An 18,605-nucleotide genomic window follows, 5' to 3' on the forward strand; every position below is an offset into this window, starting at 1 on the left:
ACTGTCAAAATACAATAAACACAAGGTAGGAACACAATTCGTGTGTATCTGTGTAAAAATCTCATTTTATACAGATTTCTTGTTCGTCCTGTTTTAAGAAAAACTGTACCCGGGGGGGTTAAAACAATTTTGTGAAGCTGACAGTGACCTTTCTGCAACTGCTCAAGTCTTGACCACTATACTTTTAAAAAATATTTTTTATACACATTTCTGAACTTTTTTTAATTATTATTTAAACATTTTACAATGAGTCTATGCACAAATAAAAACCCAAGGAATATTCCTTGCACTGCCTAGCAGGACAGATGAACTTGTGTTTTTCATATATTGAAAAATTTTAAACGGGAACCGCATTTCAGCTTAGGGTAAATAGATATGGAATAAAACATGAGAGGGAATAGGAGAAATACACAGCCGAGTGGTGTGATAAGGAGCAGAGCTTCATACTATCCAGATGTATATTAATGTCTTATAACATTGCACACAAAGTGTGTTATTCCTCTTATACCATTATGTGAATTAAGCTTTATATTGACAGAGAGATATCTGGGTGCTCAGTTATACATCGCATGTTGATTTCTTGGTTAAATTTCACCATTGTGACTGTTAATGCATACTTAATAAATGTTGAACTGTGTTTAAGTAACTTTTCCTCCACTGAGTCAGAGTAATGCCATGTTGACATCAATTCATCTAGTCTTTGTACTAAAAAATCTTTTTTTTCTCTCTTTTTACTCTAATACTGTGTCAGGAGAGCTATACTTACTAAAGATCATCCACTACGATATCACGATACCCAAATTTAGTTTGGATTTGCATTGTTCTCCCCGTGCTTGGTGGTTTCATCTGGGTACTTTGGTTTCCTCCCACAATTCAAAGACATGCAGGTTAGGCTAATTGGCGTTCCCAAATTGCCAGTAGCGTGTGTGTGTGTGTACCCTACTTCCTGCCCCAAGTCTCCTGGGATAGGCTCCAGGCCCCCTGGGACCCTGAATACAGGATTACGCAGCATAGAAGATGAGTGAGTGAGTGAGTGAAAGTGAAAAATAATTTGATTCTGGAGTGGTAATACGTGAACTGACGCTGACACATCAATCATGGTGTGCCTGAATCAATTTGAATCTCTAATACTTACTTAAAATAGCACACATGCTATTAATTTTAGTGTGGTTTGTTAAAATAAAAAACACTTTAGAATTACAGCGTGCAAAATCCATTTTCACAATTCAGTCCATTACGTGGACTCATTTAAAACAAGGGAGGTTTGAGTTTAGCCGAGTTCCTCTCCCAAACTCTCAAGTTGTAAATAAAGCGACCCCATGTGCATGGTCACGCCCTCCAGTTTGAGAAACCCTGGTTTATGTCATTTTTCCCCACAGTATAAAAGAACTTTGCGAGTTAGTAAATAACAAGGGTACAAATAGTCTCTCAGGAAATGATCCATCGTTCAAAACATCCGATGAGTCTCTGTGATGTACACAGCGAATGCTTATCTTGTGCAAATTAGTCATGATGATTATTAAAAACATCCTCTGCCATTTTTCCAGCTTGTCTGGAGAGCTTAACCCATCTGAACAGTACTTAAGAGTGGCTGGATGCGTGACGGAGCCTTGACCCCTTTAAGCAGAGCCTCGAAGTCAGGGGAGCACACCAGCTTGTGTTTAACGTCTCCGAGCACCGTCATGTCTCCGGTCAGACCTTCAGCGAGCCGCACACACACAAGTTGCTGTAAAGAGGCACGAATAAGCACACCTCAATCCTCCGTTCCTTACACTATATTTATACTACAGCTTTATCATAATAACAGCTAACTAACTAATGATCTGATCTAGATTCAGCTGAGAAAGACAAATAAAGCATGCTGACTGTTTTGACTTGTGCAGCAGTGGGGTTAATGGGGATCTCACCTGCAGGAAAGAAAATGCGGCTCCTTCTGATACGTCCAGCGTAACGTCTCCTAGTACAAGCTGCACTTTGCCAGATTTCCTAATTTGCACTTTGCCTATAAAACCTTCTGCGAAGTCTGACAGCACAGGCACAGACGCTTTTCCCCCTGGGTCCTTAAGCATGACAAAGGAACAAAGATCAAGGATGTTTCAAAAATAAGATGGAGAGAAGAAATCCTGAAGCTTCGACTTACTTGTGCTTTGATATGAGAGGCACGCTTGTCTTCAGAATCACACTTTTTCACAGACTTTTCACTTTTTAGAGCGTTTACTGAGACAGGAATGCTATCAGGAAGCTGGATGAATAAAAGCTCTTCCCGCTCCGAGATGCTTAACTGCTGGAAAAGTTGTCCGACACTAGGAGGCTGAGGACCTGCAGAAGTTCCAACATGGGTTTTTACTGACCTCAAACCAGGGTGATCAGTCGACGCTTCTTTTACTGTGAAAAACAATGTGAGTAAGGATGGATACTCATCAGTCATCCGATTACACTGTAATGTATTATATTGACAATAATAATGTGACGAAAACTGTACAAACTGGACCAGGTGTCGGCAACCTTAAACACACAAAGAGCCATTCGAACCAATTTCAGGCCCTGTTTGGAGTGTGACTTTCTTACAGAAAAGAAAATACCGGGAGCCACAAAACCCGTTCGACATCTAAAATGAACATACCGCTGCATATATCGTTTTTACCTTTATGCTATGTATTTTTAAAAAAAACTATAGTGTGTTGCATTTATAAAATCAATGCTACAATGAACTTCTACAGAAAAAAACGAAATTTTATCTTCTGCATGCAACAAAAACATTTTGAACTCTAAGAAAAAGACGCTGGGTTGAAGGTTACTTTCAAATAAAATACTCAATGTCTATTTGAGTCCTCCTTGTATTTATGAAATAAAAAAACTAACTTTAATTATCTACCTGCAGCAAACCAAAAATGCCATCTGTGTGCCATCATCCTTTTATCACAAGTACTGGAGCGGGGCTTAAAAACCGGGGCTTGAAAAGCTCAATTAAGCACGTGGAACTTCGCCATACAACTTTAATCCGCTTCGGAGGCGAGTTCGTAACTCAAAATTTGGTATAGTGAAGTGCATTTTCCCATAGAAAACAATGCAAATATGGATAATCTGTTACACTCAATTATTCACGAACACTCTTTATAGTAACCATTTACTTTAAAGAGGCTGAAGTATACATATTCTTTGCAATATGTTTCATCACTTTCTGATTTCTTTTTCCTTTTAAAGTCAGCACATCACTTAAAAAAAAAATTTTCTGATAAAGGCTTTTAAACCTACAAGACCGCGATGTCCCTTTCGCTAAGTAGTCGAACGACTGATGCAGTGGAAGTCTTATCGGTGTCTGCTTGGGATCGTTTTTCAGGCCAGGATCATCTATGAACTACAAAGCAGACAATAAATGACTGTTAGAAAAAAAACATTTATATACAGGATAGATTTCAAATCAATTAAGAAGAAATGACTACAACTCACGTCATCTCGCTGAAGCTTTTCTAAAATTTCATCATCCTCCTCCTCAGGGACATTCCTCTCCTTTTTAATGCTTTTAGTGGGAACTGAAGGATCATAGTCGCTCAGATTTGTCGTCCCCCAACTTCCTGCAAAATAAAAGAGCCACGGCTGCTATCGCTCATTACTGTTATTACACTGCACTCGTTTTTTTGGTGGGAAACAATTTGCAATTAGCTTTACCTGTTTTCCTGAAGGTGTCTGCAGGTCCCTGTTCAAAAATGGAGTGTGACTGTATAGTCTGGGGTCTCTCTTTCCGCCTTCGCTCTCTCTGCCTGTCTTCCCTTTCCCTTCTATCCTTCTTTGGCGCGGTACGAGGCTCCTCCCTTAACCTGCATGAAAAAAAAAATTTAGTTGGCTGAACTGCTGAATTAAATAATCGTGGCTGATGATACTTTAGATACTTACTCGTCTTTGCTTTTACGAATGGAGTGGACATTTGGTAAAAATGTTTTCTGCAGGAAAAAAAAGTATTAAATGAAATATTGGGGGGTGTAATTGATTTATATATTGATTTGGTCAGTCTGTGCTGGTTCCCTGGATTCTATTAGGATGTTTATTAAAATCCTGCTTTGGGTCTATGCAATGTAAACCCTTTAAGCAGCACCAGTAAACCTCACCTGTGCTCACTTTGAATAGACATACGTAAAAAATAACTAAAATAATACAGGTAGTCCACAACTTACGAACAAGTTCCGTTCCGGAAGCACATTCATAAGTCTGATTTGTTCAGACTTATGCCTGACAAAGTGAGTCTCATACGCCATATGCCTTCGACACAAATATACTGTACAATGTAAAGCATATCTACTTGACTGAATTTGTGCCTTTTCCCCACACTGCCATCATGTGGCCAAAAACTGTAACCGCCCCTAAGGAAATGAATCGCACAGTAAAATTTAAGTGTTGTCTCTGCACCTTTAAATCGCGAGTGCAATCGCAAACTCCATTTTGTCTCTGTGAACTCTGTTTTGTTGAGAAATTAGGATTATTCTCCATCAGAACAGATTTAGAGGACAGACATTTTTTATCATCATGCTCCCAGACTGATTCATTGAAACCGCTCAGGTCGACTTATTTCCCCCGCACATGCACACACATTCATCATACCGTATTTTAGCCATTCTATAAATTCACTTACACACTGAAAATATTCTATATAATTCTAAATATGGGTATCTGGTGCATTGCAGTGTCTATTTTTGGTGCAATACTTGTGAGCTACTTCCGCAGAAGTAGAATTGCGGTCTGTACGTGGAAATTCGTAACTCGGATGTAACTCTGGTACTACCTGTATTTAAATTTGCAAAAAAAAATGCCCAAGATTACTTTAACTTTATTTGACTGCATTACAACAGCAGGGAGTTCCCAGCAATCAAAGTTTCCAATAATTAACTTTAGCAACAGATTTAACACATACAGTAAGTGCTATATTTTATATGACATAAAGGTGTGTGTGTGAAACCTTTTTATATCCCCCGAGTGTGAGGTCTCTGGAGCGCAGGGATGTGAGCCTGCCTGGAGGTGGAGGATTCAGTAACGAGCGTCCTGCCAGTCCTCTTCCCAAAGAGAAAGATGGACGCAGAGTCCCAGATGAGCAGGCTGCAGGATCTCCATCATCACCTTCCGCCATTCTGTAAAACATCAAATAATACATCAAATACTCTAAATACACACACACCCACACCCACAGAGTGTTGTCAACTAACGAGTATTCAGACCCCTCTAGCGACTCATTTTGAAAAAAGCAACTAGCGACAAATCTGGCGTCTTTTTCTGGTGTTACTGGAGACTTTTGGAGACTTTGTGTCTGTATATTTTATGTGTATATATATATATATATATATATATTATATATATATATATATATATATATATATATATATATATAATATGAACTAAAACACAAAAAAGGGTCTCTTTTGGGTCACTTTAGCTGATACCAAGCCCGAGTAAAGGAGGAGGGTTGGAAGTGTGAAATTAAAAAGAAAAAAAAATTAATTCTTAAAAAGAAAAACAAATAACATTAATTAATTAACACTAGTTTCTATGTTCCTTTTGTATTCTATCTATTTATTTTCTTTTTCTTTATTATATAATTAACAAAATCAAAACAGGCCTCTAAAACTAGCCTTTTCTATTCTTTTTCGATTCTCTCATTTTAATTTATTTTATTACATAATAATAATAATAATATTAATAATAATAAAATCCTTGCTACATTACCTATGTTAGGCTAAGCAATTGCATATTATTGTTCTTTTTTTTATATACACACAGACAGAACAAAGTCCATTTGTTTAGTTCTAAACGTATTTAGGATGATTTTATCTACCCACTTTTTGTTATGACATTATGTAAATTACGCGATGACGTCATATAGCAACTTTTAGGACAGCCAATGGCTACTTTCCTTACTGAGGAGTTGGCAACAGTGCACACACACACACACACACACACAACCCCGCACACCAAAAAAAAAAAAAAAAACATAGTAGAAGCCTTCCTCTGAGAAGTGGAATTTATTATTACAGAAAAGAGGGAACGCATTAGGAACTTTATGTTTATTAAACATATATAAATACAATGGTCAGGTGTGCACATACTTACAACTCCTAACACACAGTGTGACTGATCACATTAGCCGTTTTAATAAATAAAACAAATAACACAGCCTAAGCAAGCGCTTATAGACAGTAGTTACCGCGCCAGCGCTTAGAGAAGGCGTTCCTTTCTGGGCATAATGCCAAATACGTTCAAATACCCTCTTTAGGTCACCTAACACCGTTAAGGACGTAACTCCTGTACCCCCTGTGTAGTGTGCTACAGCTCAACAAGCCGTTTGGGATTCGGAACTGTACGCGAGTTCATTCGTTTTGTTAGCAAAAGGCTATACGAATCTGCAACAAAAAAAAACACACACACACACAAAGCACAAAATAACAAAGCTACAAAAAAATAAACATTTACAATACAAAATACGCGTTATTTAAACAAAAATATATATATTAACAACGCAACACTTACGCGTTTGTTAGACTTATAACATCTTCCGTAACAGTCCTACAGCTTCATCGCAGATACTTCTTTGACGACGTGCGATCACGTGACCCAGTTCCTCGCGATCTTATTGGCTGGTTTTTTGAAGCCCATGGAAACAAAAATTTTGTACATTGACTGCTGCTTTAACTGGCATTACACATCTGTCTGTGGGAGCTGTACACACAAACATCACTTGCACATTACAGAAACTCAGCTGGAAGTTATTGCCACATCCCGCGTACAGTCCTGACCTCACTCTAAGCCATTTCCACATGTTTGGACTGTTAAATGGGGTTCATGGGAGGCCAATTAAGGGTCTTCTGGTGCTGGGTGTCTGTAATTTGTTATACAGATTATATCTGCTATATATATTATATTATATTTGGAATATCAGTGGCGGCATGGTGGCTTAGTGATAAGCACTGTCGCTTTGCACCTCCTGGGTCCAGGTTTGGGTCCCGTCTCAGCAGTCTATGAGCATTGAGATGCATGTTCTCTCTGCGCTCTGTTCTCTCTGCGCTCCCTCTGGGTACTCTGGTTTTCCTCACACAATCCAAAGACATGCAGATTAGGCTAATTGGCGTTCCCAAATTGCCCATAGTGTGTAAATGCTGACCGGAGGTCCTACCATGGACCATGGTCTTACAAACGGGAATGAATACAGTGGTCACCATTGGCCTCCATGGTCCCTGGATGTTGGATGGATGAATAGATGAATGGATGATGGATGGATGGATAGATGCATAACAGTGGGGCACAAATGTTACCCCGATTATGGAATAACCCTTTTATTGATTATTAGATCTTTAGTATATAATGAGTATAAAACTCAGTTTTAATTTGATTAGCACAATATATTTAGACTAGGGCTCAAAGTACAGAAACCAAACATTTTGAGCAAAATTGTAATTCTTAAAACATACATGTAGGTATTTCTGTGATTAGGCTCCAAGTTAACTTCCACACTGATCAAGGTTGAAGTTTTTATTAAATGAATAAATTAATGAATGCATGAATATATAGATTAATTATATAGTTTAGATCAATATTATATTGATCTAAACTATATAACGTATTTAAGCAGCTGAAGTATATATAAATTTATAATATATAATATTTCAGGTCTTCAGCTGCTTGTTTCAGATCTGTTTATTTCCTCTTAAGCTAGGGATGTTATGTCATGTCATTCATGAACGCTGTGTCATTCATAATATTTTAGCACTCATACTGTTAATAAAGCAGTGTTTTTTTCCACCAAGAGATGGCAGTGTTTCTCTGTTGGTAGCAACATACGGTAATTATTTTATGTATCCATGAGGCACAGCTTGTGTATGATTCAATATTACAATAATAAAGTACTTGTATATAAAAACATTTATACCAGTTATAGAAATTGGAGTCCTCAGTTATATTTCTTTACTGTTGAAAAAAGATTAATCAAACTTGCATTAAAGGTTTTGTAACTTTTTTCTCCCCCTTTTATTTACTGGTACACACAACAGTCTTAAAGTCTCAAATCTCACTTTCAAAGTAAAAGAGTTAGTTTTGGATTTTTTTCTATATACTATAGTGTATGTATATATATATATATATATATATATATATATATATATATATATATATATGTACACACACCAACAATGTAATAAACCCCTTGCAAAGCCATAAACCAGATGAATTGTACACAAATACTTGGCAGTGAACTGTACAGCATGCTTTCAGAATAAATAAAAAAAACAGCCAAAAGGCATATTTATGTTTCCAATGTGTGTAGAATGTGTAAATAAAAATAAAACAATCGGCAGCCAGACTGTTAAAGTAAATGTTTGTAATATTGTGTGTGTGTGTGTATATTTATATATTATTTATCTTGATTTGTAATTATCCAACCTCAAGCATAAAGTTTATACCTAACCCTAACACTATTTAATCATATCCATATGTATTAGAGATGTTAATTATCCTCTACCAGTCAACTCAACTCTTTTCATCCACAGCTACCAGTCATAAAATTTGAATGCTAACATGTGGTTTCTTAAAGAGAAACTTATCTTTAAAAGCTGCTGCAACACACTGTGCCATAGTGCGGAACAACACACTCAGAGGAAAGCACTAGACATCCTGTTCTACATACATGAGCTCACAGGCCTTACTATTATTATAGCTAGTGTTTCTGTAAATGATAAATATTTTTATAAATAATAAATATGATGGTTTAGTGGAAGATCAGCTTTTCATAAAGAAGTTCTCAAAGATATAACTTTCTAACCCTTAGGACTTAATTATAATTTCTCTGTCATGGTGTAACCATGCAGTGATACTTATAGTATCACTGTAATCGCAGTGATATTTACCTCTCTTCTTAAAAAAAATATTTTGTAGTCTTTTCTTTAAAAACAAACAAACAAAAAAACAAATTATATTCAGTAAATTTTTAAATGTCATAGTATAATCATTCTGTATGGAAGAGCTGCATTTTAACACTGGATCCACTTAAATGAAATATTATATACATACACATTTCTACATTCTCAGCCAGTTTGCACTGATTGATTGAAGGTACATGGAGCATTTAAGAGTCCGGAATGTGTAATCAAGTCTTTCAGTGTGCATGTTCTTGGATTCAAAACACACATGATGTGGGATTTATTTATTTATTTATTTATTTATTTATCAATTCTTTGCCCCGTGTGTTCCCTAGTTTAATCCACAGAGGTTCCGGTTCCAGATGACGAGTCATACAGTAACCATATGACGTATATTTCTAGTGGCTTAGTAACCGCAAAACTGCAAGCTACTATGTAAAGAATTCATACTAAGTTTGCAGAACATTTATAAATTGTCCCTACAACATTGCTGGAACAAAATGATTTCTTGGTATTAAGGTATATTTGGTCTTGCACTTCGTGTGAAACTAAGGAATGCATACAATATTGCACAACTGAATACAATTCTCAGTTGATCATGGAAAAAAAAAATCCAGAATTCCAGTATATTTTAAATATATAAATATTTAAAATATCTGTATTGATGGGTCGGTATTTTATGGAGGACAAAATGAAACCTCTATTCCAGTATTTTATCAGAAAAACAATGCATGAGAATTTGATGAGTAAAGGGATTCAGTGTTATACAGTGTGTTGTGTTGGAGATATGGCCCTTTAGCGATACCACAGAGCTGCAGCTAAACATGGTGTTTGGATCGAATGCTAGTGTTCATGTCTGCAACAAATACATGAAGCAAACAATATTTGGATGGTGAATTTCAGGATTTTGTAAATGAGGCTGGGGAGAAGATTCAGAAGCCTCGTCGTGCCCAATACCCAGCTGGAGGACAGAGTGTGGGAGCTCCGGGAGCTGCTCTATGAGGCACACAGGGATTGCGACAGAGAGAGCAAAGTATGTAAGAGATGAGCCTTTGAAAGTACTTTAAACTAAAATGTACTTTTTATCAGAATATGGGCAGAATATGATGTAAATGTTTAAGAATGCAAAACATCTGTACACTGATGTATGATGCTCATGACAAAGGAGAGCAGTGATGATTGCTCAGGATATTAGATAGAAGTCTAAAATCACATTTCTATCACTTAGTCAGCAAAGAAACTATTTGGGATGATATTTATGTAGTGTGTTATGCCATTAAAGCTATTAGCCAGCACACACACAAATATGCACAGACACAGGAAGATTTATAATTCTTACTACCCTAGATCTTATAGATTAAAAAAAAATTGGTACATGCAGTTTTACATCTTAACTAGCAAACATAGTAAGTAGAAAAACTGTAATCTGCCATATTCCTAAAAAAGAATGAAAACAAAAAATAAAGAAACAAAAAAACCTGTATTACATTTTTGAGTCTTACGTACTTTGCTTCAGAAATATTCGTATATCATGTCTAACAAACTTTAGAGGTTTAAATTTAAACAACATAGAGAAATAGAAACTAGAAATAGAAAGTAAAAAAAATAAAATAAATAACTGACCTTAAAAAAAGAATAATAATGAATCCCAAATAAGCCAAATTACAAAAAAAAGAACTCAAGATTAAACCCAGGATGTTGGGAAGACACAGTCAAACTGACACACAGTTTCTGGCCAAGGAGATACCGTGACAATATGCACCAGTGCTTTAGCCAAACTAGAATTAAATCCTATTTTTAGAGGCATTACACTATAACAAAGCATCAAACATTTCCCTGCAGTTTTCTACAATATAACTATGAGTGGACTGACATGACGGGATTTCATATTTATGCTGCCTAATGAGTTTAATTTAACCTAAATGAAAATTGTATTATCAGGTTGCTATTTTTTTTTACAATAGTAGAAGTGTCATATTACATGGTTGTTTAAATGTTAAGCAAAGAAGCTTAAACCCGTTTTAATCAAGTGTGTTGTAGGGATGTGAGCAAGAGCCAGAAAGTCTCCAGAATCCATCAGTTGATAGACAAGGAAGTTATAAGTTTTCACCAATGACAGCTATTGTGAACTCTCAGTCTTATTTTAGGCCATATTTTTTTTTTTCTGAATTTGTGTAAAAGTACATTACCAATCAAAAATTTGGACACACCTTCTAATTCAGTGGTCTTTCCTTATAATAATCTTATTTGAACAGTTGATATTGAGATGTGTCTGCTACTTATGATCTGTATACAGACTTCATAACATGTCTTAGAATTAAATTATAGGACAAATAAGACATAACATAGTTATAATAAAATAATAATTATATGAATTATATTATAATAATTAGACACAGAATAATGTATTAGAATATCACCTGTTGTTGTTATTACCTAATGACCTAATGCCATATTTGATTTCAAATAAATCACAAAAAATATTGAAAGTGTGTCCAAACTTTTGACTGGGACTGACTGGGACTGTAAATAAAGATTTTTAAGTGTCAGGTTGAACAGCTGCCCATTATGGAGTCTATTGCTGAAGGTTGAGAAAGCTGGCCTGAAAAAAACAGACAATGATAAAGAACCTGCTGCTCCTCAAGAGAAAAACAAAAGAGAATGTATTGAGAGAGAATTTGGGTCAGATGATGTTGATGATGATGATGATGATGATGAACCTGATGCGTACTGTTCTCTAAAGAAATATGAAGCACAGTGGGATGATGAAGAAGACTGGTCAGTTGCAGAAATGGACTCCAAGAACAGAGAGGTATGGGAATCCTTGTTGAACCATGCTGATCTCTACAACATGATACAAACATGCTGCATTATATTTTGAAGTAAATTTAGACCATATTCTATTTTACAATTTATTTTTCTTTTTGTATGTATTCTGTTTTTTATTACAGTTTTGTCTAAGCTATGTCTCTTCCAAGCCCGTATGAAGCTAAACAAGTAAGCAACATGTTATATTTCGCCTGGTGTGGGCTTTACACATGTAGGGCCCATCTGTGTATTTTCTATTTCTTCACTTCCATTTGGTTACAGATGTGAAATTTCTCCATGTGGAACATACAGTCCCATTGTTTAGATGTTATTTTCTGAAATGAATAACTCCTTTTTAAATATGTCTGATCTCATGTTTACATTGGCAATTTGATGGCATTAGACTGAAACGAGCTTGCTCACACAGGCTAATTACATGGAAAAAAAATTCCTTGACCATGACTATTTGTGAAATTTCTGTTGGTTTTTCCAGGAATCTAAGGATTGTGGTGCTAGTTTTAATGGTGTTCGTTGGAGAGAAGCCTTATTGACTAAACAGCAACGACATCAACAACCAAGTCCTATATAACAAGCAGATTAAGCCTTTAATTGTAACATATCGTACTTAAAAAGTACAGTGAAACTCTTTGATTTGCATATCCCAAGCTTGTTATTAGGTTGATGTCAAAGCAAAGGGTCAGCCCATGATGCAGATACTGTTAATGGGCCTCTCTCATAGGCATAACAATGGCAGCTTGGTCAACTGTCTGATCAGTAACACAAACCCTTAACCGTTGCACCTCCACTGCTCACTATTAGACTATACACTAATTAGCCAAAATTACATGGACACCTGACTGACAGCCACATGTGCTCGTTGAAGATCCATTCCAGACTTCGTCCATGGGAAAGTTTTTCCACTAAGTTTTGGGCTGTTGCGATTTGTGCTGATTCAGCCACAGGAGCATTAATGAGGTCTGGCACCGATGTTGGTTGGGTGAGGACGTCTGGTGTACAGTCAGCATTTCAGCTAATACCAAAGCTGTTTAGTGGAGTTGAGGTCAAGTGTGTTGTAGGGATATGAGCAAGAAATTTAGAAAATCCACCAGGTGGAGAACTATGAGAAGAAGAGGATCATGATAGACAAAAATGTAAAAAGTCCTTATGAATGATGGCTATTGTAAACCCGTAGGTTTATTCCAGGCTATACACTTGAGTTATAAGTGATTTTTTTTATGTCTGAATTTGTGTAGAAGTACATTACCAGTCAAAAGTTTTGACACAAATTCTAATACCGTAGTCTTTCCTGATTTTTATTTCTTTCTACACTGTAAAACAAAGCTAAAGGCATGCAAAATATGCAATAATCTTTTGCACAGTTGATATTGAGATGTGTCTGCTACTTATGCTCTGTAAAGCCTTCACAACGGCTCTAATCTGAGGTGCTGTTTGTTAATTGGTGATTTCTGAGGTCAGTAACTCTACTGATCATCTATTCTGCAGCAGAGGAGAAGTTTTGGTCTTGCTTTCCTGGGAAGGTCTTAATGAGAGCCAGTTTCATTATGGTGCTTGATGGGTTTGGACTTGACAGAAAATATTTCAGAACAGCTTTGTCTTGAAACAACAGCTGTTGTTGCTTAATTCCCTAATGCTATTTGTGTAGTAATAATAATAATAATAATAATAATAATAGGGAAGAAGCACCTAAACCTTCGCCACCCTGGTGCACCAGAAAGACAGTGGGTACATACTAAATACCATTATGATATAATTTTAGAAAAGCGGGAATTTTACATCAAGACCTTTAAAAAGCCTTGGATGCTGGGAAAAAGCATCACACTATGATGCCACTCAATGTGAAGTCACTAAGTTTCTGATGTCACTGATGATGACGTAATACTGTAGCTGTGATCATGTTGACATCATAGAGCTTCAGCCCTAAATTAGGTAGTAATGTGTAGTATTAGGCTTCCTCAAAAAATCTTAGTAGTCGCACTACAGTTAATGCCATAATGTGACCACTGTGTATATGTGAGGTGTATATACAGCATATTATATATATTTGCTGTGCAAAAGTCTTAGGCGCCATATTATATGCTGTACCAATTTTGTTATATATGTTTATCATGTCTGCATAATTACATAAAACATCATTCAGTATTTACAAATATAACTTAAAAATTTATAAATAAATAACATTAGAGGAGAATATATGCATGCTGTAAAGAATTTTTTTATGGTATAATACAAGACAGAGCAGTCTTCAGGTGGAAACAAAAAACCCTAAAGTACGCTCCTGGGATTTGCATTAAAATAGAAAGGAGCAAGTGTGACAAAGTTACCAGAAGAACTCATATTCTCCAGCAAGCTCAGTAAAACCTAACAGCTGTTTTTTTTTGCACAAATCTGTGTCTAAAACTCCTGATTTTAAGCAATGAGTTTTCATCCAAATATTGACTGTTTATTTTATTACTCTTTATAGAAATGTTTTTAAAAGCATTTTTGCTTATACCATATTTTTGTATATGCCCAAGACTTTTGCACAGTACTGTAAGAAAACAGCTGTTAGGTTTTACTGAGCTTGCTGGAAAATACGAGTTCTTCTGGTAACTTTGTCACACTCGCTCCTTTCTATTTTTTTTTTAATGCAAATCCCAGGAGCATACATTAGGTTTTTCGTTTCTGTTTGAAAACTGGTCTGTCTTGTACTATTTTTTTTCTTTACAGCCATGGGTATATTCTCCTGTAATGTTATTTATTTATTTATTTATTTGTAATAAATAAATACATTTATGGAAATACTGAATGATGTTGTACATAATTATGCAGACATAATAAACATCATAAATAACAAAATTGGTACAGCATATAATATGGTGCCTAAGACTTTTGCACAGTACTGTGTATACACACACATTTTTTTTATTATATTTTAGTTTACATAATTTACAGTTCAAATATTATTATTCACGTTAAAACGTTTTTTTTTTTTTAGGCATCCGGGCTTCTTTTTTTGGTGGGGGGGGGGGGGTCTTAACATGCTCAAAAAGTCATGAAAATCAGCACAGAGGATAAAGAGGCAGTTCGCCTTCCGTGAACCTGGTGTCGCAGTGGGCCGGGGTGCGAGGCGCGCGCACAAGTCCATCCTCCTGTGTCCCGCTCAGAAGTTTTGTCAGAAGGGCGGCGCTCTTCTCGCTCCCGCAGTTAAAGAGCGCGCGCCCGATCCGAGCGGGACGGAGAGCAAATGCCTCGGAACACCGCGGAAACATAACGGGATGCTAGAAAGACGTTGACGCAGTGCGCGCACGCGTGTGTGTGTGTGTGTATCCCGCTCTGAGTCTAGGCGTGTGTGTGCCTGTGTGTGTGTGTGTGCGTTCGCCACGTTGGGTCGGCGGGAAGCGCGCGGACACCATGGCCGCCGGGCGCAGCTCGGTGAGCGCGCTCATGCAGCAGCCTGAGGCGCCGAGCTCCAGCGAGTCCCCGCCGCCGCCGCCGCACGGCTCCGAGGACGAGGAGCAGCAGCAGGAGCACGGCGGAGCAGCGGCGCCCCACGATCCCGAGTGGACTGAGGAGAGGTTCCGGGTCGACCGCAAGAAGCTCGAACTCATGCTCTTGGGTAAAAGTTCTGCTCATGACTCGAATAATAATAATAATAATAATAATAATAATAACGTTAATAGAAATAACAGCTGGCTCCACCGCTGCTTTGGATGCTTTGGCTACTTACTAACTAACTATATGCCTGCTTCCATACTGAGTAGTATTCCAGATGTTAGAGTCGTGAACTAAATAAGGCCACGTCCATACTCCTGTACGACATGAAAAAGAAAATTGTGCCACTTAGGGCCCGCGCGTAAAGTTGGTGATGATTTGGATTAAGATTGATACAGATTTATAATGCGTTTAAGGTTCACTCGGTCCTCTTTATTCCTACTAGTATCTCAAAACAGTGGTTTTCTTCACTGTTGCCTTAAAACACTGGAAAACACTAGAAAACCTTTTATATATTTCCTATTCAATACAGATGTTCTCTCTGAACATACCACCCCCCCAATCACCACCACCACATCTGGTCAGTTTGTCTAAAAAATATTTTTTAGATGAACCTTTAGAAAAAATTTAAAACATTCCCAATCTACATTTAATTTACATGGGAGTCTTTTGTTTACACCAGAGAATATTTATTTTCCATTTAAAGCCATCATCATCAGTATGATGCAATATATTGTTTATTGATCATATGATTGCTTAATGAAATATGCCGCAAGACTGAAGATACATATTTGCTATATGATTACATAATTTATTAACTGCATTATCAAACACATTTTCTGTGAGTTCAGTCAGTCAGTTATAAGTTAGTCATTTGTATTAATTTTTTTTATTTTAACTAGGGCACATTCAAGCTTTATTATTATTGTTATTGTATTTATGATGATGATTATTCCATACATCCATCTAGGAATCTAGTATTAATACCCATATTTACGGCTGTGGTCGGTCAACATTCAAACGCTACAGACAATTTGGGAACACCAATTAGTCTAATCTGCATCCCTCTAGGTTGTGGAAGGAAACCCACCAGGCACTGAAAAATCATGCAAACTCCGCGCACACAGACCCTAAGGTGGGAATCGAACCCAGACGCAGGAGGTGCAAGGCGACAGTGCTGACCACTACACCACTATGCCACCTATGATTATTATTTATTGCAAACACTGCAAAGTCATATTTTAACCATATTATACAAACCTCACTAATATGAGTCAGTGTTAAAACAAACGTCCATGAGACACTTAGGTTGCTTTTACCAGTTCATTTACTTCATTATTTCCCCCCTTAAAATCAGGTTTTTATTTGTTATTTGGAAAAGGTGGTTAGATGTACTAAAGCTACTGTATGATATGATAAAAGGTACTTAAAAAAAAAAAAAAAAAAAAAAAAACACTTGTCCCTAGTGAATCCAGAGACCTCCTTAAATGTAAAAGAAATTCCACTGACCTCAGTGCCGATATTTTATTTTGCTGCTAAAGTTTTTCTACTTATTAGAGCCAGAAGTGTGATCTCTGTTCCAGATCTTTTCACATTAGGTCCAGAACCTGAATGTGATTTCCACCACTTTAACTAAATTTATACTCTATGACTATGCTTCATGGACCCCACTCTGAAAATAACTGCTGATGTGTATTTTATATGTCATCCAGAACAAAAAACAGCAGCCAAAAAAAAAAAAAGGGACACAAAAATAGATAACATCGAGACAAATACACTCATCACTTTCAGATTCACTTCACTCAAGAACATGTGCACATTTGCTCAGCTCATGTCTCAGGGTTAGAGAAAGAACGCAACACTGATTCATTCATCTTCAATAGTTTGGTTAGAGAGGTGGATCCGAATTCTATTCTACCGCCTTAACTAGGCCACTGAGGTGGAAATACACCCTGAATAGCATGCCAATTCATTGCAAGGCACTATATGTTTGCATACACACATTGGCACGTACTGTAGGGACAATTTAATGTAGCCTATCTGGCAGTCCACCTACAATAGAAAACCCAAAGGAAATCGATCTGGTCGCGCACAGGAAGTCCAAACAGGCTGTAACCTGAGTTCAGACCTTCTGACCTTTCCTCATTTTGTGCGGAAGGTTAGCATCTTAACTCAATGTTGGTGTGTTCCTATAAGTTATCATTCAAACACAGCTTTTTTATTATTATTATTATTATTATTATTATTATTATTCTATCCATCCATCTAGGAACCTCTGTAATCTAGTGTTTATTCCCATTTTTATGACTGTGGTAGGATCTCTGGTCAACATTCACATGCACATTTACACACTAATGCCAATTAGCCTAGTCTACATGTCTTTGGACTGTGGGAGGAAACCGGAGAACCCACCAAGCAGCTTTCTTAGGGTTTAACCAGTGAGACCCTTCTGATCTTTATGCATTTTGTGTGGAAAGTCAGCATCTTAACACAATGCTGTTGTGTTATTATGAGTTATCATGCAAACACAGGAAAAGATCAGTCATCCTACTCCCCCCCTCAATAAAAACTCTAAATAAACCGGTGGCCACCTTATACAAATACTACAGTTTTAACGATTCCCTGCTGATTTTTAAAAGGACCCTATTACTAATATACTGCCCCTCCTCCCCCCCAATGGCCCAACAGTGATTCACTGGCGATCCAAGAATTTGAACTCGCACAAGAAAGAAAAAAAATCACTGGTGAGGTAACCATCCTATTATACACCATGACAGTGTAACAACCGTACTATTCAACTGGAGTTTGCATTGCACTGCAAATTTCCTTTTAATAATCGACCGCATACAAGAGAATCGTCATACAAGAGAAACTAGGCGTAATGTAGCGTATGCTTTTCTGTACTGCTTGTTGGAAGAGGAAGAGAGAGGTCTCAGTGAATAACACGCTCATCGTGCCAAAGCAAATGTAACAGACTCATGGCTGTTTGATTAGAGAGATTTAGTGCCCGACGTAAAGCGGAAATGCTGATATAAATTGCTCACTAACAGCTGTGCCAGCTGTTGGATCAAAGCTAAGGTTCACAAAGTTGACCGATCCATCAAAAGGTGTGTTAAAATAAAGCCCAGTAAGGGCCTGTACTTAGTAATGTTTAAGCCTTTTTCAAAGTGCCAAGCGCACAGGCGTCACACGGCAAGTCCTGCCACTGTACAGAGGTTTGGGCACTGATTTCTTTCTTTAGCTTCTGTGTATTCGGGAAGATGTATGCGTGTGAAAGAGAGATTTTTCCATTCTCGGGCTTTAAAAGAATTTTACACGGCTGCTTCATGTTGCCGCAGCTCTCGCTCATCAGCGTAATAGCACATCACAGGGTTTATTTCTTCAGTACCAGAGAGTACGCAGAACAGGTGC

At 37.1% G+C, this 18,605-nt stretch overlaps 2 protein-coding genes across 2 annotated transcripts in view; one reads left to right on the forward strand and one right to left on the reverse strand.

Annotated features, from left to right (window-relative positions):
- Positions 1 to 30: 30 nt before the first annotated feature.
- Positions 31 to 6,566, reverse strand: zgc:171971 (uncharacterized protein LOC569690 homolog). Its single transcript, XM_053511716.1, has 9 exons — positions 6,514 to 6,566; positions 4,952 to 5,120; positions 3,895 to 3,941; positions 3,670 to 3,818; positions 3,451 to 3,575; positions 3,256 to 3,358; positions 2,141 to 2,385; positions 1,908 to 2,060; positions 31 to 1,726 (listed from the first exon to the last, which is right to left on the reverse strand). The coding sequence occupies exons 2-9, from the start codon at positions 5,117 to 5,119 to the stop codon at positions 1,562 to 1,564; spliced, it is 1,155 nt and encodes a 384-aa protein (XP_053367691.1). The 5' UTR covers position 5,120; positions 6,514 to 6,566; the 3' UTR covers positions 31 to 1,561.
- Positions 6,567 to 14,910: 8,344 nt separating this feature from the next.
- Positions 14,911 to 18,605, forward strand: part of LOC128541463 (protein bicaudal C homolog 1-like) — an 81,901-nt gene continuing 78,206 nt past the window's right edge. Inside the window, exon 1 of the mRNA XM_053511890.1 lies at positions 14,911 to 15,318. Within this exon, the coding sequence (XP_053367865.1) occupies positions 15,114 to 15,318 (205 nt within the window). The 5' untranslated portion in view covers positions 14,911 to 15,113. The remainder of the gene's footprint in view (positions 15,319 to 18,605) is intronic.

Source organism: Clarias gariepinus, chromosome 14, assembly GCF_024256425.1.
Source record: "Clarias gariepinus isolate MV-2021 ecotype Netherlands chromosome 14, CGAR_prim_01v2, whole genome shotgun sequence".
NCBI lineage: Eukaryota > Metazoa > Chordata > Actinopteri > Siluriformes > Clariidae > Clarias > Clarias gariepinus.